At 37.3% G+C, this 26,085-nt stretch overlaps 1 protein-coding gene across 1 annotated transcript in view; it reads right to left on the bottom strand.

Moving 5' to 3' along the window:
- The window catches only part of SLC2A13 (solute carrier family 2 member 13), a 526,695-nt gene that overhangs the window by 285,110 nt on the left and 215,500 nt on the right, over positions 1-26,085 (bottom strand). The window contains exon 4 of the mRNA XM_061416450.1: positions 10,460-10,568. Within this exon, the coding sequence (XP_061272434.1) occupies positions 10,460-10,568 (109 nt within the window). The remainder of the gene's footprint in view (positions 1-10,459; positions 10,569-26,085) is intronic.

Below are 26,085 nucleotides of genomic sequence, written 5' to 3'. Positions count from 1 at the left end.
TACCAGGCTGCAGTCCACAGGGTCTTACAGAGTCGGATACAGTTGAAGTGACTTAGCACACATGCACCTGGAACTAACTGGACTGGTTACTCTCAAACTCACATATGATTTGGGGAGCAAGGCTCTACTTTAGGGACAGAGCAGGCCTATTTCCTAGAGCATACCCCTGGATTTCGTGCTAGTATTTCAATTCATTGACAGCATCTCTATTTCTTCTGCTTACCTTTCAGCATGACATATGAGTGACAGAAAGGTCAGTCAAGGAAACTATATCATCATATCACCAAAGACGTCCTAGGGAACCCAAATCTTAGGGTATTTTACAAACTGGTCACGGGGGGGTAATAAATTTCCATTAATTATTACAAAATTTTAAATTCATACCTGACTTAGGAAACATGCAGAAAGGATTTGACTGTCTTTTGATGTAAACCACAAATCGTGCCACTCAGGGTATACTTAGTCACAGCTCCTACACTTCCTAGGGAGGCATTGTTTGTTCTTATTGTTTAAAGGTCACTGAGGAAGAGTTGACTCATTGGAAAAGACCCTGATGCTGGGAGGGATTGGGGGCAGGAGGAAAAGGGGACGACAGAGGATGAGATGGCTGGATGGCATCACTGACTCGATGGATGTGACTCTGAGTGAACTCCGGGAGTTGGTGATGGACAGGGAGGCCTGGCGTGCTGTGATTCATGGGGTCGCAAAGAGTCGGACACGATTGAGCGACTGAACTTAACTGAGGTCTTTTCTGGTTCGCTTATACGTGGAATCTAGAAAAATGATTGAAATGAACTTATTTGCAAAGCAGAAATAGAATAACAGATGTAGAGAACAAACTTATGGTTACCAAAGACGTAAGGGGGAGGTTGGATGAATTGGGATTGACATATATACACTACCATGTATAAAGAAGAAAACTAGATCTACTGTATAGCACTGGAAACTCTACTCAGTGCTCTGTGGTGACTTAAATCGGACGGGAATCCAAAAACGAGTGGATATATGTATACATATAGCTGATTTATTTTGCTGTATGGTAGAAACTAACACAACATTGTAAAGCAACTATACTCCAATAAAAGTTAACTTTAAAAACATCACTGAGGTCTTTTCTCCCTGACTAAACCATAAGAGGAAAAGAATGTATCTAACACTGAAGCAGATAACAATCCTGTCACATTTATTAGTTAGAAAAAAAAATACTATTTTTCACTTTTCCTATATTTTGAAAATTAGAAACAATTATCAAAAAAAGGGGGGGGTATGATAACAATTTTGTATTTACAGAGGATGCTTCAAATGTTGGACTGATGGATGGGTTTGGGCCAAAGAGGACAAGTTAACTATGCAATGCCTCTGCTTTTCACAAATGATCTTGCATTTCTAAGCTGCTATACACAGGGAGCAGAAGGGAAATTAACATGATCTCAGTCCCTCCCTTGGGCCTGAGCCATATAGGATATCTCATTTAAACACCACAAGAACCACAGGAGGTATTATTCTTGATTTTCAGGTCACTGAGGCTCTGAGAAGTTAAGAAGCTTGTAGAGTTTACATCCGAGTAGTGAGTTTCAATTTAAATTCAGATCTAACACAGTAGGTGGTGTTAATATTTGAAGTACCATGTTTCTGCCCCTAAAATGACTCCAGATAAGGAAAAACATTTAAATAACAAGAACTGTTTATATGTGCCCTCATTTTCCAGATAGAATTAAGTCACTCATTTTTCATTGGTCATATAGCATATTAATTTGTCCTTTTATAATAATGCATTATAATTATTTGGTCTATCTGCTTAGGAAGAATATAGACTTGTATCTGAAACTCTATTAACAATACAGTAAATGATGGTTGAAAAATAAATGAATGAATACTTGAGCAGATATAGTTTTAAGATTCTTGTTACAGGACAAAATTATCTGTGAATATACAAAGCAAACAAAAGATTATCATATTCAAGAAAATATATTCTCATAAAATTTCTTATGAAGCTCACATTTTATTGCTTACATTTTTGAGACTAAAATCTCCTGACAACTTTTCATCCAAGAAAGGTTTAAAGTATTTCAAACACAAATTTTGACCTTCCACTTTCACTTGAAACTCCATTTTTCCTCATTCAAATGTACATAAAGTCCATCTACTTCACTTTATGGACTTCCTAGGTAGTGGTAAAGAACCTGCCTGCCAATGCAGGAGACTTCACTATTCTTGCTTGGCGAATCCCATGGACAGAGGAGCCTGGTGGGCTATAGTCTATAAGGTGGCAAAGAGTCACACAAGACTGAAGAGATTTAGCACAGCATGGCACTTCACTTTATTGGTAATCAGAAGGAAGGGAATTAACAGGCACACCCAAATTTGGTAGCGATAGATCTTGAAGCAAATTATCCTGATTCCTGGATCAATATTCTTCCCAGAACACTAAAGTCATTAATCAAGAGTGAAACATGAAACTTTTTTCTCAACCATTCAATAGCTTTCATCCAATGAACACAAATGACTACAATATACTCATCTTGAGACATTCCAATGAGACATGCATATTACATTTCAAAGGCTTTTTGGATTATATTATGAGCCCTACTGAGGAGGCAAGAGAAGAGAAGGCTCACATTAATGTTAGCATTTTGTTCCATTCATACTACCTGCTGAGAACTTCAGAGAGAGTAAAACATCCCATTTGGTTCAGACTTACAATGTGAGAGAGCAAATCCTTATTCTTTTCTTATTTCCTGTCAACTTAATTTTTCTCTATATTTACCACCAGCTGGCTTGCTTTTTGTACTATGTTTCCTGATTGCATGGTCATTTTTCACACTAGGAGACTTTGTTGGGGATAAAATATGATAATGGAACAAATTCAAAACCATTGCACTTATAGAATTAAATTATTAAATATGATTAAGAAGTATAATACCATTAGGCTGGCCTGTCCAGGAACTCTAGATCAGCATGTAAAGCAAAGGCCTCAACTGGGTACTAGCAGTTTAGTCTGATGCATTTTATAACTCTTGAGATGGATGCAACTTTATTAGCTCATAGTCATTTTGGACTTTTATCCTTGGGTGATACTGAATTTCACTAACTTTGGTTTGTTTACATATCACTCCCAGAGTCAGTTTTCACCCCAATCCCAAAGAAGGGCAGTGTTCAAGAATGTTCAAACTACCACACAACTGTGCTCATTCCCCATGCTAGTAAGGTTATGTTCAACACCCTTCCAGCTAGGCTTCAGCAGTAGAAGCCTATTCAGTAGAAGCTCAATTCAGCGTCTTGAATTGAGAACTTTCAGATGTACAAGCTGAGTTTAGAAAAGGCAGAGAAACCAGGGATCAAATTGCTGACGTTCACTTGATCACAGAGAAAGCAAGGGAATTTCAGGAATACGTTTACTTCTGCTTCATTGACTATGCTAAAGTCTTTGACTATGTAGATCACAACCGACTGTGGAAAATTCTTAGAGATGGTAATATCAGACTATTTTATCTGTCTCCTGAGAAAGATGTATGTGGGTCAAGAAGCAACAGTTAGGACCTTACATGGAACAACTGACTGGTTCAAAATTGGGAAAGGAGTACGATGAGGTTGTATACTGTCACTCTGTTTATTTAACTTATATGCAGAGTTCATCTGGAGAAGGCAATGGCACCCCACTCCAGTACTTTTGCCTGGAAAATCCCATGAATGAAGGAGCCTGGTAGGCTGCAGTCCATGGGGTCGCTAGACTCGGACACGACTGAGCAACTTCACTTCCACTTTTCATTTTCATGCACTGGAGAAGGAAATGGCAAGCCACTCCAGTGTTCTTGCCTGGAGAATCCCAGGGATGGGGAAGCCTGGTGGGCTGCCGTTTATGGGATCGCACAGAGTCGGACACGACTGAAGCGACTTAGCAGTAGCAGCAGCAGCAGCAACAGAGTTCATCATGCAAAATGCTGGGCTGGATGAGTTACAAGCTGGAATCAAGACTGCCAGTAGAAATATCAATGTCAGATATGCAGATGATACCACCATAATGGCAAAAAGTGAATAGGAACTGAATAGCCCTTTGATGAGGGTGAAAGAGAAGAGTGAAAAAGCTGGCTTAAAACTCAACATTCAAAAAGTGAAGATCATGGCATGCTATCCCATCACTTCACATCAAGGGGAAAAAGTGGAAGTAGTGACAGATTTTCTCTTCTTGGTCCCCAAAATCACTGCAGATGGTGACTGCAACCATGAAATTAGAAGACGCTTCCTCCCTGGAAGGAAGGCTATGACAAACCTAGACAGCATTTTAAAAAGCAGAGACATCACAAAGGTCTGTATTGTTAAAATCCATGGTTTTTCCAGTAGTCATGTAGAGATGTGAGATTTGGATCATAAAGAAAGCTGAGCACCAAAGAATTGATGTTTTCAAATGGTGGTGCTGGAGGGTCTTGAGAGTCCCTTGGTCAGCAAGGAGATCAAACCAGTCAATTCTAAAGAAAATCAACTCTGAATACTCACTGGAAGGAGTGATGCTGAAGCTTCAGTACTTTGGCCACCTGATGTGAACAGCTGACTCACTGGAAAAGACCCTGATGCTGGGAAAGATTGAAGGCAAAAGGAGAAGAGGGTTGCAGAGGATTAGATGGTTGGATAGCATCACCAATTCAATGAACATGAACTTTGGCATACTCTGAGAGATAGTGAGGAATAGGGTGGCCTGGCTTGCTGCAGTCCATGGGGTCAGAAAGAGTCAGACACAACTTAGCAATTGAACAACAACAACCCTCAGCTCTAAAACTTGTGTTACAGTGGACAAGTCACTTTAACTCATTAAGCTTTTGCTTCCTTAGTTTGAGAATAAACAGAAGAACTGCCTTGATGACTCACTAGGATATTTATAAAGAACAAGAGAGGTCACGTCTATGAAAATTTTTATAGTGTTATATATAAAAAATAGTAAACATGTTTGTTTTTACCATGACAATAAATAATTATATTACTGAAGAGGCTAAAAAGTGTTGTCCTATTTTTCCTTTTCTGATAATACTTATTTTACATGCTAGTAGTACCAGGTATTAGGTTGGTGTAAACATAATTCTGGTTTTGGACAGTGAACTTTAAATCATTATAACTAGACTCAAAAACATTTTTATTAAACAAAGTATTAACCATTACAATCAACGCATTTTTGCAAATGAGAAATAAATCTGTCTACTTCTGTAGCATAAAAACTCATGCTTTGGGATTTGACAAACTCTTGGAAAGCATTTTCTGCTTATTGCTGGATGTGGAAGTGATTTCTCTGCAAAAATTGTCAAGATGCTTGAAGAAGTCATAGTCAGTTGGCAAAAGGTCAGGAGAATATGGCAGATGAGGCAAAACTTTGTGGCCTAATTCACTCAATTTTTGAAGCATTGGTTGTATGATATGCAGTCAGGCATTGTCATGGAGAAGAACTGGGCCCGTTCTGTTGACCAACGCCGGCTCCAGATGTTGCAGTTTTCGGGGCATCTCATCAATTTGCTCAGCATACTTTCTCAGATGTAATGGTTTTGTTAGGATTCAGAAAGCTGTAGTGGATCATACTTGTAGCAGACCATCAAACAGTGACTATGACCTTTTTTTGTGCAAGTTTGGCTTTGGGAAGTGCTTTGGAGCTTCTTCTCAGTCCAATCACTGAGCTAGTTGTTGCTAGTTGTCATATAAAACTCACTTTTAATCACTCATCACAATCCAATTGAGAAATGGTTCATTGTTATTGCGAAGAATAAGAGAAGACAACACTCTAATGATGATGCTTTTGATATGTGGTCAGCTCATGAGCCACTGACTTATGGAGCTTTTTCACCTTTCCAATTTGCTTCAAATGCCAAATGACCATAGAATGGTTGATGTTGAGTTCTTCAGCAACTTCTCGTGCAGTTGTAAGAGGATCAGCTTCAATGATCCTCTGTACTGTGAATTTGTTAGCTGTTTGTTAACCACCACTGCACTGTAAAGTTGTAAGCAGTCCCTGAGCCAAATGTGTTGCTGATGTTGTGCGTTATCTCTGCTGCTTTACGGCCCATTTTGAACTCAAATAAGAAAATTGCTCAAACATGCTTTTTTGCCTAACAGCATTTCCCTAGTCTAAAATAAATATAAAATAAACAGCAAGTAATAAGGCATTACCAAAAAAAAGAAGCGAGAAATGCACATGAAAATGGTGTATAACATAACCACATTTATTTACAAATATATTTCAATATAAAATAACAAAGTTCAACAATGCAAAACTGCAATTAGTTTTGCACCAACCCAGTATTAATGCTTAGTAAATGATACTATTAAGATTAGTATTGCAAGGCCATTTTTTCCAAAGCCGTCTATTATCTCTAGTAAACACAAAGAAGTAGTGATCCACCGGGGATTAAAGCAAAGCAGTCATGCAAGTGGGAATGATCTGCCCATCCTATGTAATTGCCTATTTCCCACCCCTACTTTGTTAGTAGAAAAGAGAAAGAAGAGATAAATCTGGAAGCATTAATCTAAAAGAAGAACAGCTTAAAAATAGCAGACTATTTAGAGTGTCCAAAAGAAATTTATACACCCATAATCCCTTTTACCTGAAGCTGACATAAAAGCTTAAAATTCTGGATTTCCTTCTCCTCTTTACTGCAGATTTTCTGTGTAACCTTAAAATGATCCATTTAAACACTTGCTTTTCCCAGGTAAAACTCTGCTACCTTCCACCTGTCCAAGATGGACTAATTTTATGATTATCAAGACATATCAAAATATAGCTTATTTTAAGTTCCTCAAAAGAAGCAAGATGCTAACAAACTCAAATGTAGCCAAGTGTTTCCTTTCTTTTATTTTCTCTCTTTTTCTTTTTTTCCTCTTTCTCCCTTCCGACCACCTAATTACTCACTCATCCACATTTTGGTTGTGGTAATAATAATGTGGGAATGACCCTTTTATTAATAAATTAAAAACTTTTAGCTAGAAATTGGAAAATTATTGACACTGTAACTGGAGTTTAGAATAGATCACATGAGAATTACTTAAGTGAGTTGTTTTCACATTAATCATCATAATCTTCATAGATCACTACTCTTCCATTTATTTTGACATGGGAAATTATTTTATTGGTCTGTGAGGTAGTGCAATAATATAGCAGGAGTATATCAGGAAAACAGAACACTATTTGCTCTGTTCTTCTCTCTTGTGAATAGAGAATAACCTATTCAGCAGCATGTTTGAAATTATTGATTAGAGTCAAAATAGAAAATTGCCTCTTCTAAAAGTTAAATGTAGTGTCTGAAGTATGTAACAGTTTTAAGACCTTAGGAGTCCTATGCTCTATATGACAGGAGGACCATAAGGTATGGGTTAGGATATAAACACGACTTATACAAATATAAGATACCTGAATACACTCACAACATATATATATATTTTTTTCATAGCAGAGAATAAATATTTTAAGAAATAAATCTATTTCTTTATCTGATATAGAACACTAATTCATGGATATAGAAATAAAGATCCTAATGAGGGAGACCAGAGAAAACTAAACATGGTAAGATTATATAATACAATTGTAAGGATGATTTATGTTTCAATATTTTTTCATATGATCTTTTATGAACTGTTCTTGGTAAAAGTCAGAATTCAAACTTGGGGTAGAAAATGGATTTTATAAAAAATATTTCAACTTCTACAGATTATTAAGTTTGGGTTGGAAATATAAAGGAGCACTGCCTACTTCATTTTCCACTTGAAAGAGAAGAAGTGAAAAAGAATAAAGAGCAATATACATAAAAATATTCATAAAAATAGAATTCTGAATTAAATAACATTTTAAAATGAAAAAATGTAATAGATATTTTCTAGTAAAGGCAATAAAAAGCTATTAAGCTGCATTTAAAGACTATTTTAAACTATAAGAAACAAAAATTTTGATAGCATTTACTGTATCTTAAGGATAATGGTGTTGGAGAAGGCTCTTGAGAGTCCCCTGGACTTCAAGGAGATCCAACCAGTCCATTCTGAAGATCAGCCCTGGGATTTCTTTGGAAGGAATGATGCTGAAGCTGAAAGTCCAGTACTTTGGCCACCTCATATGAAGAGCTGATTCACTGGAAAAGACTCTGATGCTGGGAGGGATTGGGGGCAGGAGGAGAAGGGGACGACAGAGGATGAGATGGCTGGATGGCATCACTGACTCGATGGACGTGAGTCTGAGTGAACTCCGGGAGTTGGTGATGGACAGGGAGGCCTGGTGTGCTGCGATTCATGGGGTTGCAAAGAGTTGGACACAACAGAGCGACCAAACTGAACTGAACTGAACTGAAGGATAGTGGGGGAAAAAATGAAAAAAGAAAAACATATACATGCACACACATGAATACAGACTAGATAAAGTAGAAGGATCCTAAATTAGTCATTTTCTATCCAAATAATAAAAATAGCACGGTCTATTTTAAAGAAATTGATTTACAGTTTTATGGGCTTAAAATATGAATGTCCGAAGTTATATACTATGAAAAACCAACAGTTACTTAGCATCAGATCAGATCAGATCAGATTAGTCGCTCAGTCGTGTCCGACCCTCAGAGACCCCTCCGTCCATGGGATTTTCCAAGCAAGAGTACTGGAGTGAGGTGCCATTGCCTTCTCTGAGTTTGTGATAAGCATAGTACATTAATGACTATCATACATCTTAAGGAATATCAAGATCCTTATAGTCATATCACTTGATCTTACTGTGAAAAGACTGAGAATTTGGAGAAATAAACAGTTTATTAAAATCTGAAAACCTGAATCAGCACACTTTACATTAGATATCACAAGTGGACTATATAACAATCATTTCAACTAGGAACACACTGGCTTCACCTCACTCACCAATTAGATTGGCCCTGTCTGTGATCCTTGTTTTATAGGAATACAAAAAAGCACAACAAAAATTCACTTTCTATGCTTTAAACTTGTCAAATTTAAATGCCTAGAAAAGGGTAGAACAAACAAAAGTTTTTCAGAAATAGGACATATGTTAAATTACGTTGATGAACTAGATTTGTACATAGGATTATTACTGAATTGCATTGTTTGAAAGATTGATGCTAGCCTTGTTACAATTCCATACCATTACCACACTAAGGACAGTGGATGTGCCTCAGAAAAGTCATGGTATGCCACGTCCAGACACAAAAATGTTAGGTGCTATACTGACAGATAAGCTTAATAGATATGATAATGGTGAGGAAAAAATGAAAGTAAATGTTAGAGGGGAGGAGAGAACCAATATTAAAATGTAGTTCAGAAATCTAACAAGGATTACCATTAAAGTCAAATTCACAAAGGGTATAGATATATTCAAGTTGGAGTTTCTTAGTAAATTCCAACTTAATCTAATGGGTCCTTGGGCCCTAGTTATTTTAACTAATTCACTCTTCTGAAACTACCACAGAATAATTCATTATAACCCAAGTAATTAAAAAAATAATCAAAAGTCCCCAAAACAAATGTTTACTAGGTAAAATCTAATTTTACATAATTTGTATTTTTCTAATGAATAATTTTAACCAGTATGTATAGGGGAAAGCTTCTGAGAACATAGCTTCTCATCAATAACCAGATTCTCAGCAAAAATCAGCTTTTCTATAACCCATATTCTATCACCTAGGATCTTAAAAGTCTTCTCTTGGAGCAATCTTACATAGCTCTCTTGATGACAATTTGAAATTCTGTATTAAATTGTGAATTTATTTAATGTGTTGTTTCCTGCACCAGCCTGTATACTCTATAAGGCCAAGGACTGTGTCTCCTGTATTCACTGCTATGTATCTAGTACAAAATCAACCATCAAAAATGGGTTTAACATCAAATGAATGAAATATGGCAGAACCCCCACTATTCACTCTGCTTCACCCACAACACACATACAACTTTGAGAACTATTTTGACAATTAGAAAACGCGGAACTTTTGTATATTCCCTACTTTGCTCCCAGTCCATCCCTGGTCCACTGTACTCTAGTTGTAAAAAACGTACTTCTATGAATGTTCTTATCACACTGCATTGTAACTGACTGCCCTGAAAGGAAATGAACTAGTGTGGGTCCACTGATCTCTAATAAATGCCAGGTTTACCCTTTGGGTTTACTTTTTAATGAGAATCAAGAAATAGCTTATGAAAAATGAAACATTTAGTAGCTCAGAATAAAATAAACTAATTGATGGCATAAAAAAGAAATTGTAAGAAATCAAATAAAGCCAAGAATTACAATGAACAAAATAAGTCACTTCCTTCTAGTTAAAATTTGGTAAGATTTTTAAATTATACAGTTTTTTTTTTTTAATACTGTACAGTTAAGTATCTCCCCAAAGGAGACTTCTGCACATTTAATAAAAACAAATCATCAAGGTTCCTACTATTTTTTTCATATAAAATAATTCCTCACAATCTTTTCAGTAAAAAGTTAGAAAGAAATACATACATGATGGTGTTAATGCCTGAGAGCTGTTGGAACATTTGTAGACCACAACCCACAATTAACGCTCGGCGAGTTGGGGGATAACTCAGCATTCTGCAGATCACAGGTCCAGCTTTTTAAAAAAAAGAAGGAAAAAGAAGGACACAGCTATTATTTTTAGCTTCCACAGTAATTATTCCCATTAGGATAAATTTCCCCAAATCTCTATGGAATCAACACAACTTGGCATTTAAAAACAGAACATGTGTACTTTTATAGAAATAGGGGCATAATATATTTTTGAAAAAAGTAAATATATGAGTTGAAACTATAAAATCAACTAGAGAGAATTCAAGTTAAAACATTTTATGGATACTAGGGGAAGATCTATATAACTGTAACGGTTAGAAATTCTTTTTCCTTAAATTCCTATGAGCTGTAATAACCACTCTGTTCTTCTGCTTCCCAGGCAATTAATTACTATTTAAAATCCACTCAATGTGGGACAACTTACAAAGTCACTGGAAAAATTGCTTTAATCAACTGAAAGAATGGCATTCATTAAAAAACAATTAAACAAGGAACAGAATTTATTACAATTTATTTGACTAAAGTAACAAAATTCATTCCAATGTATTTAACTAAAGTTAAGGAATCTGACTGTGATATCAGACTCAGTTATGACTGAAATGAATATTATTAATAAAAATACCCAAAAGATAATAAAGAGATAAAATTTTAAATCTATTTTATATAGGTATATGTATGATATTTATAGGTTTTTTTTAATAGTTTCCTAGTGGTTTTAAATGATACTTTAAAAATATCAATGGGCTTTCAAAATGGTGTCTCTATATCAGAATCTAGACCAATTCTGAAAAGCTCTAGATCTGAACCCCCAGGCCTTAAGTAAGGTAACTAACCAATTGAGGCCTATCATTCGGACATAACTACCAAAAGTGCCCCTTCTCTTCCCAGAAGTGCTTGTTACAACGTCACAGAGGCATGCTGTATAGTGTCATTGTGGTGCCAGAGTTGACTAAAAGGATCTTTGGTATTCCGCTGTATAAGAAATAGCCTGTGATCACTAGGATGTTAATTGCTTCATTAGAGGAATTTTTCCTGGAGGCTATTTTTTTTTTTTTTAAGTAAACCCTAAACCAAGTCATTGGAAGGACTGATGTTGAAGCTGAAACTCCAATACTTTCGCCACCTAATGCGAAGAGCTGACTCATTTGAAAAGGCCCTGATTCTGGGAAAGATTAAGGGCAGAAGAAGGGGACGACAGAGGATGAGATGGTTGGATGGCATCACGGACTCAATGGACATGGGTTGGGTAGACTCCGGCAATTTGTGATGGACAGGGAGGCCTGGCGTGCTGCAGTTCATGGGGTCACAAAGAGTCAGACATGACTGAGCGACTGAACTGATACTGATACTGAAACCAAGTCTGGTAGAAATCTGAGAAAATTTCACTATTTTTGAATCTTCTGGAAATCTAATATTCCAGTTAACAGAAATGGAATAGAATGTGCTATTGTCTCAGCAATAAAAGTTCATACAGGATGTCAAGACAGCACATTAATTAGTATTGAACATTACTGGGTGAAGATATTCATCTCTACAAAGGAACGATTATAATCACATGAAGACTTGATTGACTTCCAACAATTTTGTTTCTAGATGGTAAGACTGGACACACTCATTTAGAAAGCATGCTAAGAGTATTATAAATGTCAAGTTGTTTTATATTTAAGTAAAGTTTTAAGAAGGTTGTTTCAAATAGGTAGCTTTTATGACAATATAGAAATATATCTGGATCAGTTCTCTGAAAAGCAGACTCATCTGCAAACTTAGAAATCTATGAATGAGCCACAAAATAAGGACTGTGCACACCATCACATAAATATCTACTTATTTCCATAAATCAAAAAATTCATATAAAAGATTATTCAGTGGCTAAGTTGTAGCTGATTGTTTGTTATCCCATGGACTGTGGCACTCAGGCTCCTGTGTCTTTACAGAATCAGACTTTACTTTCACCACCAGACACATCCACAGTTGAGCACTGTTTACACTTTGGCCCATTACTTAATTCTTTCGAGAGTATTTAGTGATTGCCTTCCATCCTTCCCCAGTAGCATACTGGACACCTTCCCACCTGAGGAGCGCATCTTCCAGTGTCATATATTTGTGACTTTTTGTACTGTTAATAGGGTTTCTTGTGGCAAGAATAACAGAGTGGGTTGCCATTTCCTCCTCCAGTGGACCATGTTTTGTCAGAACTCTTCACTATGACACATCTGTCTTGGGTGGCTTGTACAGCATGGCTCAAAGCTTCACTGAGTTATGCAAGCCCTTTCACCACGACAAGAAAGTGATCCATGAAGGGGAATATATTATAATTTACTTTATATACCATGAAAAAAATTTAAAGACAACAACTATGATGTTGTGACAAAACAGAACAAAATAAAAAAACACCCAAATACTTTTTTCAGCTTTTAGGAAACTCCATAGATGAGAAACTAGTCTTCTGCAAGAAATCTATTATAATTTTTGGATAGATGTATCTATTTGCTCTATTAATCTGTTTCATGACTTGATAGTTTAAGCAATACTGATATGGGAGGGCAGAAAAATAAAGAGAAAATGATGACAAATTAGGATTAAAGTTTTATTAGCCAAAATAACAAGAGATAAATTATCACACAACATCACATATTTCTTTCCAGTTTTTTTTTTTTTTTTTTCTTTTTAATCTGGGTTTTGAAAAACAGAGCTGGAGTAATCAGGTTCTGTGACTTTAAACTATACTCGAAAGCTACAGGAATCAAAACAGCATGTACTGGCACAAAATCAAAAATATAGATCAATGGAACATAATACAAAGTCCAGAGATAAACACAAGCACCTATGGTCATCGATCTATGATAAGGGAGGCAAGAACCAGACATGGAACAACACACTGGTTCCAAATTGGGAAAGGAGTATGTCAAGGTTGTATATTGTCACCCTGCTTATCTAACTTATATGCAGAGTACATCATTGCAAATGCTGGGCTGGATGAAACACAAGTTGGAATGAAGATTGCTGGGAAAAATATCAATAACCTCAGATATGCTGATGACACCATCCTTATGGCAGAAAAATGAAGAGGAACTGAAGAGCCTCTTGATGAAAGTGAAAGAGGACAATGAAATGCTGGCTTAAAACTCAACATTCAAAAAACAAAGATCATGGTATCCGGTTCCATCATTCATTCATTAATTATTTCATTTCAGGCACTTATTCGTCTCCAACTCTTTGTGACCCAATGGACTGCAGCACGTCAGGCCTCCCTGTCCATCACCAATTCCCAGAACTTACTCAAACTCATGTCCAATGAGTCAGTGATGCCATCCAGCCATCTCATCCTCTGTTGTCCTCTTCTCCCCCCGCCTTCAATCTTTCCCAGTATCATGGTCTTTCCAAATGAGTCAGCTCCTTGCATCAGGTGGCCAAAGTATTGGAGTTTCAGCTTCAAACCTCCAGTTTCAGTCCTTCCAATGAACAACCAGGACTGAACTCCTTTAGGATAAGCTAACTGGATCTCCTTGCAGTCCAAGGGACTCTCAACAGTCTTCTCCAACACCACAGTTTAAAAACATTAATTCTTTGGCGCTCAGCTTTATTTATAGTCCAACTCTCACATCCATACACGACTACTGGAAAAACAATAGCTTTGAATAGACAGTCCTTTGTTGGCAAAGTAATGTCTCTCCTTTTTAATAAGCTGTCTAGGTTGGTCATAACTTTTCTTCCAAGGAGCAAACGCCTTTTAATTTCATGGCTGCAGTCACCAACTGCAGTGATTTTGGAGCTCAAAAAAAAAAAAAAAGTCTGACACTGTTTCTACTATTTCCCCACCTATTTCCCATGAAGTGATAGGACCAAATGCCATGATATTCATTTTCTGAATCTTGAGTTTTAAGCCAACTTTTTCACTCTCCACTTTCACTTTCATCAAGAGGCTCCTTAGTTCTTCTTTGATTTCTGCAATAAGGGTGGTGTCATCTGCACATCTGAGGTTATTGATCTTTCTCCCCACAACCTTGATTCCAGCTTGGGCTTCATCCAGCCCAGGGTTTCTCATGATGTACTCTGTATATAAGTTAAATAAGCAGAGTGACAATATATAGCCTTGACGTACTCCTTTTCCTATTTGGAACCAGTCTGTTGTTCCATGTACAGTTCTAACTGTTGCTTCCTGACCTGCATAGAGATTTCTCAAGAGAAAGGTCAGGTGGTCTGGTATCCCCATCTCTTTAAGAATTTTCCAGATTTTATTGTGATCCACACAGTCAAAGGCTTTGGCATAGTCAATAGAGCAGAGATAGATGTTTTTCTGGAACTCTCTTGGTTTTTGATGATCCAGCAGATGTCGGCAATTTGGTCTCTGGTTCCTCTGCCTTTTCTAAATCCAACTTGAACATCTGGAAGTTCATGGTTCATGTATTGTTGAAGCCTGTCCTGGAGAATTTTGAGCATTACTTTGCTAGCATGTGAGAGGAGTGCAATTGTACAGTAGTTTGAGCATTCTTTGGCATTATCTTTCTTTGGGATTGGAATGAAAACAGACCTTTTCCAGTCCTGTGGCCACTGCTGAGTTTTCCAAATTTCCTGGCATATTGAGTGCAGCGCTTTCACAGTATCATCTTTTAGGATTTGAAATAGCTCAACTGGAATTCCATCACCTTCACTAGCTTTGTTTGTAGTGATGCTTCCTAAGGCCCACTTGAATTCCCATCCATGATGTCTGGTTCTAGGTGACTGATCACACCATCTTGAATATCTGGGTCATGAAGATCTTTTTTGTATAGTTATTCTGTGTATTTTTGCCACCTCTTCTTAATATCTTCTGCTTCTGTTAGGTCCATATATTTTCTTTCCTTTATTATGCCCATTTTTGCATGAAGAGTTCCCTTGATAGCTCTAATTTTCTTAAAGTGATCTCTAGTCTTTCCCATTCCATCTGGTTCCATTACTTCATGGCAAATAGATGGGAAACAATGCAAACAGTGACAGGCTTTATTTTCTTGGGCTCCAAAATCACTGCAGATGGTGACTGCAGCCATGAAAAAAAAAGACATTTGGTCCTTGGAAGAAAAGCTAGGACCAACCTAGACAGCTTATTAAAAAGCAGAGACTTTTTGGACTGCATGATCAAACCAATCAGTCCTAAAGGAAATCAGTCCTGTACATTCATTAGAAGGACTGATGCTGAAGCTGAAACTCCAATATTTTGGCCACCTGATGTGAAGAACTGACTCACTGGAGAAGACCCTGATAGTAGGAAAGATTGAAGGCAGGAGGAGAAGGGGATGACAGAGAGTGAGATGGTTGGATGGCATCATCAATTTGATGGACATGAGTTTGAGCAATCTCCAGGAGTTGGTGATGGACAGGGAAGCCTGGCGGGCTGCAGTGAATGGGGTCACAAAGAGTCGGACATGGCTGAGTGACTGAACTAAACTGAACTGAAAGACACTTTCTTCACTAAGTGGTCCTAGGAGAATTAGATAGCTACATGTAAAATAATAAAGTTAGAACACTTCCTGGCACCACACACAAAAATAAACTCAAAATTGATTAAAGACCTAAGTGAAGGCTAGATACTACAGAAATCTTAGAATAAAACATAGGCAGAACACTTTCTGACATAAATTGCATCATGATCTTTTTTGATACATCCCCTTTATTTTATTTTGAAAATAAAAAAAGATAAACAAATGGGGCCTAATTAAACTTAAAAGCTTTTGCACAGCAAAGAAACTGTAAATAAAATGAATAGACAACCACATAATGGGAGAAAATATTTGCAAACAAAGAGGCTGACAAGGGATTAATCTCTCTAATATACAAATAGCTCATGCAGCTCAATATAAAAAAAGTTAAAAACAACAAACAATCCAATCAAGAAATGGATGAAAGATCGTATTTCTCCAAAGAAGACATATAGATGGCCAAAGGACATGCGAAAAGATCACTAATTATTAGAGAAATGCAAATAAAAACTACATGAGGTATCAACCTCACACAGGTCAGAATGGCCACCATCAAAAAAATCTATAAACAATCAATGCTGGAGAGGATGTGGAGAAAAGTGAACCCTCCTACACTGTTGGTGGGAATGTAGATTGGTACACATGGAGAAAAGTATGAAGGATCCTTAAAAAACTAGAGGTAGAGCTACCATGTGATCCTGTCATCTGAAGAAAATCATAATTTGAAAAAAGATACATGCATCCAATGTTAATTACAGCACTATTTACAGTAGCCAGGACATGGAAGCAACCTACATGTTCATCAACAGAGGAATGCATAAAAAAGATCTGGTGTATATATGTACAATGGAATATTACTAAGCCATGAAGCAGAATGAAATAATGTCATCTGCAGCAACACGGATGGGACTAGAGAGTGTCACAATGAACTAAGTCAGGCAGAGAAATAAAAAAATCATATCACTTTGTTTACATGTAGAACCTTAAAAAAATGTTACAAAATGAACTTATTTACAAAACAGAGTCACAGATATAGAAAACAAACTTATGGTTGCCAGGGGGAAACAGGGGGAGGGATAAATTGGGAGATTGGGATTAACATATGTACACTACCATATATAAGACAGATAACTAATAAGGACCTACTGTATATAGGTTCTCAAAACTCTGTAATGACCTATATGGGAAAAGAATCTAATAAAGAGTAGATATATGTATATGTATACTCAATTCACTTTGCTGAAGAGCTGAAACTAACACAATACTTTAAATCAACTATACTACAATAAAAATGAAAAACAATGTTACAGATAAAAAATATGGTTACATCTGGGTTTTAGACTTTCTTTTGGTTTGGAATTCCTGATAATTATAAACAATGGTAGTTCCTTTATTGTAATGAAATATTTTTTAAAGATAAATTTTGGTCATAGCAGCTGTACATCTGATTATGCATAAACAGATTTAAATAGTTTTCTTTCATTAAAATCATAAACTAAGCTTTATTAGGCAGTAAAACTAACTTCATGAATGCAAACCATTAATCTTCATTTTATGCAAGCTATGAGGCAAGAAATATTCAAATATATTAATAGGTAGAGTGTGAAAATTTTAAATGTCATGCTCTACTTATAAAATGTCTTTTGAGTTTTGTAATTAAAAACATTTTAAGTACACAAACATTTCACAGTTTATTGTTAACAAAACATTTGTCTTTGAAAAACAGAAATTCCCACACAATAAAAACAAAAGCCTCTAGATAATTAAAGCAAGATGGAAATGCAGAATACAAAATATAATACATAATAAAACAATACAGGCAAAAATTCCAAATGGGTTTATCTTTTCCATCATTCTGAACACTTCATACTAAGTATCAACAACTTTCACAATGATCATCCAGTTGTGGCAGGGGCTCTGGTGTAAAGGACAGTCTGACAAGTGCAGCCATTCCTGTGGACAGGCTGACTGTGAAGAAGCTGAGCCCACATAATTTTCTCCAGGTATGATTAAAATGTGCACTAGACCACACTTTGTATAAAATTCCAGGTCCTGACTTCCACTTTCAGACAAGATGAAGTAACAGTTATCAGATTTACCTCCAACATGCAACAATTAAAAAGCCAGGCAACAATGCATGAAACAATACTTCACATGATAAGGAGACAAAGAATACGACTCCTGAGATTCAGGAAGTAAATGAGATGAACCCTACAAATGCCCCAGCTAAAATCTGGAATAAAGTATTCAGGCAGTAATACAGAAAGCTGCAGTATGGGGAGGGGAAACCAGGCAAACTGATGGCCACCTTAAGTTGAAACAGTGCAGCTCAGGACCCAGGTGACTAGAGCTCACAGTGCAGAGTGCTGGAGAGAAGAGAATGTCACAGAGAGGACACTGGAGATATGCAGGACTCTTTGAATTTTCAGTTGAGGACTGATCAGTAAACATTTTGTGAAGAAACTACCCCAGGCAGGAGAAAGAGTTGCAGGAAAGAACTAAAGTAATGAACTCCAGGAATTTACACAGGACTAGCATAAGGAAGAATATTCAGAAGAGTTTTACCTCAGTAATATATATATTTAGTCCAAGGTTAAACATTGCTTGGACACCATCTAAAACAGTTAAATTAAAGACTCAAATGCTTCCAAGAAAGTGAGTAGCATCCCAGAACCAAGTTCAACAGTAAGATAAAATTTAATAGTTCTGGCATACCATAAAAAATTACCAGGCATGCCAAAAGGTGGGAAAGTACAACTTGTAATGATAAAGAGTTAATTTAGCAAGAGGACATAACAACCCTAAACGTCTTTGCACCTAATAAAAGCTTCAAATTATATGAAGCATAAAACACAACTGCAAGGGAAAACAGAAAAACCCAAAGTTATGCTTGGATATTTCATTGCCTCTTTCTGAATAATAGTCAAAATAGGCTAAGCAAAGATAATCAGCAAAGATACAGAAGACATCAACAACACGGTAAACAAACTTACCTAGTATTCAGACAACATCCTATAGACCAAATGTTCTTTTCAACAGTAAATGCATGTTTAATGTCTTAGAACATTTATTGAGATAGATTATATTCTGAGCTCTAAAACTGGTCTCATTTAATTTAATAGGATTCAAGTCATACAGAGAGTGTTCTCTGATTATAATAAAATTAACATACAAATCAATAAATGGAAAGATAATTGGAAAATACCCCCCAGATCAGAACCTGAATAACAAATTTCCGTGGATCAAAGAAATAATGGGAAATTAGAAAGTATTCTGAACTAAAATAATATGAAAATGCATCATACAAAAACTTGTGGAATGGAGCTAAAGTAGAATAGAGGAAAATTTATAGCAACGACCTTGGCTTCCACCTTACAAAATCAGAAGAGGGACAAAAGAAACCCCTCAAAACACAAGATAAAATAATAATAAAGATAAGAATGGAAATCCATCAAATAGATAAGGAGACAACTGAGAAAAAAAATCAGTCAAATGAAACCAAAATCTGGATCATTGAAAATATCAATATAATTGATAAACTTTGAGCCAGATTGTGGAAGGCTGAATAATGGCCCCTCAAAAGATATATATCTCCTAATCCCTAGAGCTTGTTAATGTTACCTCAGATGTCAAAATATAGTGTTTGTGGATATGAGTAAGGATTTGTCATATGGGAAGATTATCCTGGATTATTCTAGTTGGGCCTAAAAGCTATCACATGTAACCCAATAAGAGGAAGGCAAAAAGAGATTCAGACAGAATAGGAGAAGGCAATGTGACCATGAGTGCATATGTTGAATTGATGTAGCCATAAGCCAAGGAATGCTGGTTAATTTTTTTTTTTTTTAAAGCAAGAAACAGATTTCCCTCTGGAGTCTAGTGGGTGCATGACCCTGCAGACACTTTTATTTCAACCTAGTAAAACTTATTTTGAACCAGACTGTGAGAATAAATTTCTATTGTTTTACGTTACCAACTTTGTGGTAATTTGTTACGACAGCCATAGGGAAAGACCAGGGAAAAACAGAGAGAAGACACAAATAACCAACATCATAAATGAAGGAACTTAAATCAATACAGATATCTACAGATATCATGAGAAATGCTGGGCTGGAAGAAGCACAAGCTGGAATCAAGATTGCCAGGAGAAATATCAATAATGTCAGATACACAGATGACACCACTTTTATGGCAGAAAGTGAAGAGGAACTAAAAAGCCTCTTGATGAAAGTGAAAGAGGAGAGTGAAAAAGTTGGCTTAAAGCTCAACATTCAGAAAACGAAGATCATGGCATCTGGTCCCATCACTTCATGGGAAATGGATGGGGAAACAGAGGAAACAGTGTCAGACTTTATTTTTGGGCTCCGAAATCACTGCAGATGATGATTGCAGCCATGAAATTAAAAGAGGCTTACTCCTTGGAAGGAAAGTTATGACCAACCTAGATAGCATATTAAAAAAGCAGAGACATTACTTTGCCAACAAAGGTCCGTCTAGTCAAGCCTATGGTTTTTCCAGTGGTCATGTATGGATGTGAGAGTTGGACTGTGAAGAAAGCTGAGCGCCAAAGAATTGATGCTTCTGAACTGTGGTGTTGGAGAAGACTCTTGAGAGTCCCTTGGACTGCAAGGAGATCCAACCAGTCCATCCTAAAGGAGATCAGTCCTGGGTGTTCATTGGAAGGACTGATGTTGAAACTCCAATACTTTGCCTACCTGATGCGAAGAGCTGACTGATGTGAAAAAACCCTGATGCTGGGAAAGATTGAGGGCAGGAGGAAAAGGGGACGACAGAGGATGAGATGGTTGGATGGCATCACCGACTCAATCGAAATGAGTTTGGGTAGGCTCCGGGAGTTGGTAATGGACAGGGAGGCCTGGCGTTGCTGCATCTCATGGGGTCGCAAAGACCTGGACAAGACTGAGCAACTGAACTGTACTGAAATGAACTGCCATTATCCCCAGCCTTAATTCCCAAGTTATCTATTGCAAATCATTCATTTCAATCTGTTCCTTTCTCCATTCCTATATCTAAGAGCTGAGCATCATTTACAAATAATTAGGAAAACAGGCCATTCTGGTTTCATGCCAAATTAAGCATTTCTATGAGTCAGGCCCTCCATGCTGGCCAGAGGATCTCCATTCATCTCAAGTTGGCTTTCAATTAGATTCCCATAACATCTATTTCAACACTCCATCTCCTTGGAATTCTGTCATTCTCTGCAGCCTCTCAGACCAAATATTCTCTAGTCCACTTATCACACCTGAAGCACCAACCATGAGTTTACTCTTTGCTAGGTACAGAAACAGAAACAGGCTCTGCCTTGGAAGACTTCATAATATTGGGGTGGGGAGGAAGTCATGCACAGAAATGAAACAAGCTACTGCACACCAGTTTAAGGGCTCTAACAGAGGTTCATGTAAAGTATTATGAAACTGAGAAATAGGGAAGAACCCAGAAAGAGTGTGCAAGCTCAAGGACATGTAAAGAGAAGTCGTCATTTCTCTCCCCAGACCCTATGTTACCTAATTTCATTTTAATACAGGACAAAAAAAAAAAAAAAAGTGTCATTTGGCTATCATTCCCTCTTCCTACTTCCCATACCCAGTGAGCTGCCAAATTCTAATGAAAATTAATGAATATACACCTGACTCATTTCCACAAAATATCAGGAAAATTCTTGCTTTTGCTTCTGTGCCCTCTTTGCCTCCCCAGCTCTCTACTGTCCTGCTTGGCGCTTATCTGTGTCCTTTGTGAGACCGCATGGCAGTGGACAGTACTTGCACAGGTCACCATGGACATTCCAACTCCACTGCTCAGCCTCTGGAGAGGTCTTTCACATGTTATTCAATTTTGCTAAGCCTTTATCTCCTCCTTAGTTAAGTGGACATAGAAGTAGAGCTTACAATTATGAAGACAGATAGTTAGCTTCATGGCATACACTATGTGTTATGGTTAATTTACATGTCACCTTGACTGGGTTACAGGGTACCCAGATATTTGATTAAATATTATTTCTGGATATGCCTATGAAGGTGTGTCTAGATAGGATTAACATTTGAATTGGTAGACTGGGTAAAGCAGATTGCCCTCCTCAATATAGGTACGTGCATGCATGCTAAGTCACTTCAGTCATGTCCAACTCTTTGTGACCCCATGAACTGCAGCCCACCAGGCTACTCTGTGCATGGGATTCTCCAGGCAAGAATCTAATTGAAAGCTGAAACTCCAATACTTTGGCCACCTGATGCAAAGAGCCGACTGATTAGAAAAGACCCTGATGCTGGGAAAGATTGAAGGCAGGAGGAGAAGGGGACGACAGAGGATGAGATGGTTGCATGGCATCACTGACTCAATGGACATGAGTCTGAACAAGCTCCAGGAGATGGTGAAGGACAGGGAAGCCTGGTGTGCTGCAATCCATTGGGTCGCAAAGAGTTGGACACAACTAAGTGACTGAACAACAACAACTAAGATCCTAAGTATAGCCATGCTGTTTTTTCCTTCTATATGCAGCAGAGGATGTTTGTGATTACAAGGTGGTACTTGGCATATATTCTATTTGGAAGAATGGAATGCTGCTATCGATAAATTCAATCCCATGTGGTTCAATCATTGCTTCACAGTCTGGCAATTATGCCAATGCATCCTGAAATTCTTCCAAAGAATCAATTTGCCAACATGCTGTGTTATGCTAATTGTCTTTAGATATATGTTCATGAGCTGATCATGATACATTATGGCCTATATGCATAGACTGAATAATCTAGTTATTATTATTCTGAGTTGCTAAAGTAAACGCTGTTTTCTATGATAGGACTTAATGGTTCTAAAACACTGTTTTTCAAAAATCTATTCTTGTTACTACCAAGAATTTTTTTTTTAAGTTCTAAAAGTATTTCCTTCATCAGAGGTATCTATATAAACAAAGGTGATCAAAAAATAGATTCCCTAAACAAGCAATTCTCAAACAGTATCAAGAGTAAGTCTCCAAATATAGAAAAACCCAGATTCAAATCCAGCTCAGCTCTATAGAAACTGTGTGACCTTGGGCAGGTTCTTTACCCTTTCTGAGTCTCACATTCCTCATATGAGATAACATCTACTTCACAACAGTGCTCTGATAATTAAAAGTGATAATACATGTGGAGTATATTGCACCAAAACTCAAATAATGATGCTATGATTTCATCCATCAGCTCTATAGAATTTATCTGTAGTTGAATACAATTAGAACGTTTTAAATAAAATATTGTGAGTAAATTGCACAAAGAGATTTCATTTTTAAGATTCCATAAAATAATTCAGAGTTTCATTAACATAAAAAATAGGTGAATTCTATACTTATAATTTCTATATCTTCTATAATTAACAGTACACATCTACACAGATTACTGATAAACACAACGTGATAAATCAATAGAAATTATATCACAGGCTCCTGTAATAAATGACATTTTTCTCAATTATATATACTGCCAAACTACTGAATTTATCTGTTCAAACACAGATAAAGTGGAATGATCCTATTTCCCTGCTTTCATTTTAAATCACAGGTAGCCTTTCTAGAATCTACATATTTCTACATTACTATTAAACATTTTAAGATAGATGAACTATGGTTCTAAACATTAATTACTTGCTTGATTAAAAAAGTATGTGTTCATATGGATATTTGAATTCTCTATATATTTAAATATTTCTATTAACATCTTTTTTTAGATTCAAGCATTCAACAAATAAGTACTATTGAGAAGAAAGATGAAAATCTAAAACATGATTCACATATCTCATACTGTTCTTTCTTGCTATATTTAGCCTTACATGTGAGAGTTACCATGAATAAAAATACCAAAAAATAAAATAAAAATCAGGCCAAATTAAAGGGCCCATGATCTTACAGTAGTGCAGAATATCTAAAATCATGACTGTTCCACCAGATTCTGGAAGCATGACTGCTGCAAACATATGTGGTACCTCAAAATACAACATTTTAAAGTAAAGAGACTGTTTTTTGTCAGTATGAGTTTCAGAAAATCATATTTATTCCAAAAATATCCAGGAACAAGAAACAAAAAAGAGCCATATTTATAAGGTTGTAAATGTACTTATTTTCTAATTCCAAAGCAGTTTTCCTGCCACAACTCTCTTTCCTACTTTCAATTACCTCTTATAAAAGAAAAAAGATAAAGAAAAATAATTGTATACTTCCTGTGTTAAAAAATATGTGATAGTTAAAAAATATGTGATAGAGTAAGAAATAAAGATGTTCTGAGGTGTGGCCAAGATTACAAAGAAAGTAAACCCTGAAATCCCTCCTCCCCTGGGGACACCAAAATTACAACTACATACAGAGCAACTACTGATGAGAAAGTCTGGAAAAACAGAAGAAGGAAAAAAAAAAGAAAGTACATTTACAATTAAAGATATGAAGAAGAAACCATAGTAAGATGGTAAGAGGGGCAGAGACATGGTGTAGTTAAGATCCATACCCCAAGGTGAATGTCCCATGAATGGAAGAATCACTACAATTACAGAGGTTCTCCCCAAGGAGTGATGGGGTCTGAGGTCCTCATTGGGCTCTGCAGCCAGGGGGTCCTACACTCAGAAGATGAAGCCCTGAAACATTTGACTTTGAAGGCCAGCAGGGTTTAATTTGGGGAGAGCCAGAGGGTTGTGGGAAATTGAGACTCCAATCTTGAAGGGCACATATAAAATCTCACATGCTCTGGGTACCCAGGAAGGAAACAATAATTTGATAGAAGCCTGAGCCAGACCCATTTGCTAATGCTGGAGAGCATTCCAGAGAGGCAGGAGGCTACTGGAGCTCACTCTGGGGACACAGACCCTGGTAGCAGCCATTTCTGGAGCTTGTTCTAACATGAGGATGCTATTGCAGACAAAAGGAATCCTCCCTCAGTATTAGATCCAGGACCTGGTGCTGCCTACCAGTCTGTTATTACCTGAACTGGGATCCAGGCCAAGCATCTACCCAGACAAGGACACAGCCCCAACCACCAACAGGCCTGCTGCCTTAAGACCCCTTGAGCCCACAGATTTCCTGGGACATGGCCTTGTCCACCACAGGGTCCAGGACACACCCCTACACAACAGGCAACACACTAGGCCTGGGAACCACAGGGTCCTGTGGTCAGAGATCCCAGAATGCAGTTCAGCCCGTGGGCCTGTACCAGACATAGGACCAGTTTTACCCACTGGTAGGCAGGCACTAGCCCCAGGATACTAGAGACCTAGGACCCACCCACCACCAGTCCCATAAATTCTGGGACTCCCTCCATGGCCCTAGCACCAGAGACCCCAGGATGAGCTTTGAGCTTTGGCACAAGTTCCAGGCCAAGGTCTCACCAACCAATGGGTATGCACCAGCTGTAGAATCCCCTGTGCTCTGATCCCACCCACCAGGGGATGAACAAGAGCCTCAGGACCACCAGAGGCCCACAGGCTGTGTCAGTACCCAACCCACAAACCAGCAGGCTGGCACTAGTGCAGGGAACTCAAGCCCTACCCCACCCACCAGCATGCCAACAACAACTTTGAGACCCCTTGGGCCAGTTTCCACACAAGGCTGGGCATGGCAACTAACCAAGCCAGAAGCCATAAATACTTAACAGAATACCTACAGTAGTAAGCTTGTCATAACAGAACAACCCACACAGCCCACAAGGGGGCACCCACAGAGTACGTAGTTCTAGCAATTAGAGTGGAGTAGGCTGCTGGGACACAGAGGATGTCTCCTACAAAAGGGCATTTCTCCAAGGCTGGGAAACATAATCAACTCACTAAATACATGGAAAGAAAAATAGGAAATTAGGCAAAATGAAGTGACAGCAAAATATGTTCCAAACTAACGAACAAAATAAAACCCCAAAGAAAAACCAAGTGAAAATACGAAATTTTACACAATAAAGAGTTTACAGTCATGATGATAAAGATGTTCCAAGAACTTAGGAGAAAAATAGATGAACAGAGTAAGAGGTTAGAAGTTTTTAACAGATTTAGAAAATACTAAGAACTAAAAACTGATGGAGACTACAATAACTGAAATTAAGAATATAATAGAAGGAATTAACAGTGGATTAGATG

Source organism: Bos javanicus, chromosome 5, assembly GCF_032452875.1.
Source record: "Bos javanicus breed banteng chromosome 5, ARS-OSU_banteng_1.0, whole genome shotgun sequence".
Lineage (NCBI taxonomy): Eukaryota > Metazoa > Chordata > Mammalia > Artiodactyla > Bovidae > Bos > Bos javanicus.
Note: the sequence above shows the minus strand (reverse complement) of the source record. Positions and strands in the feature narration are given on the sequence as shown.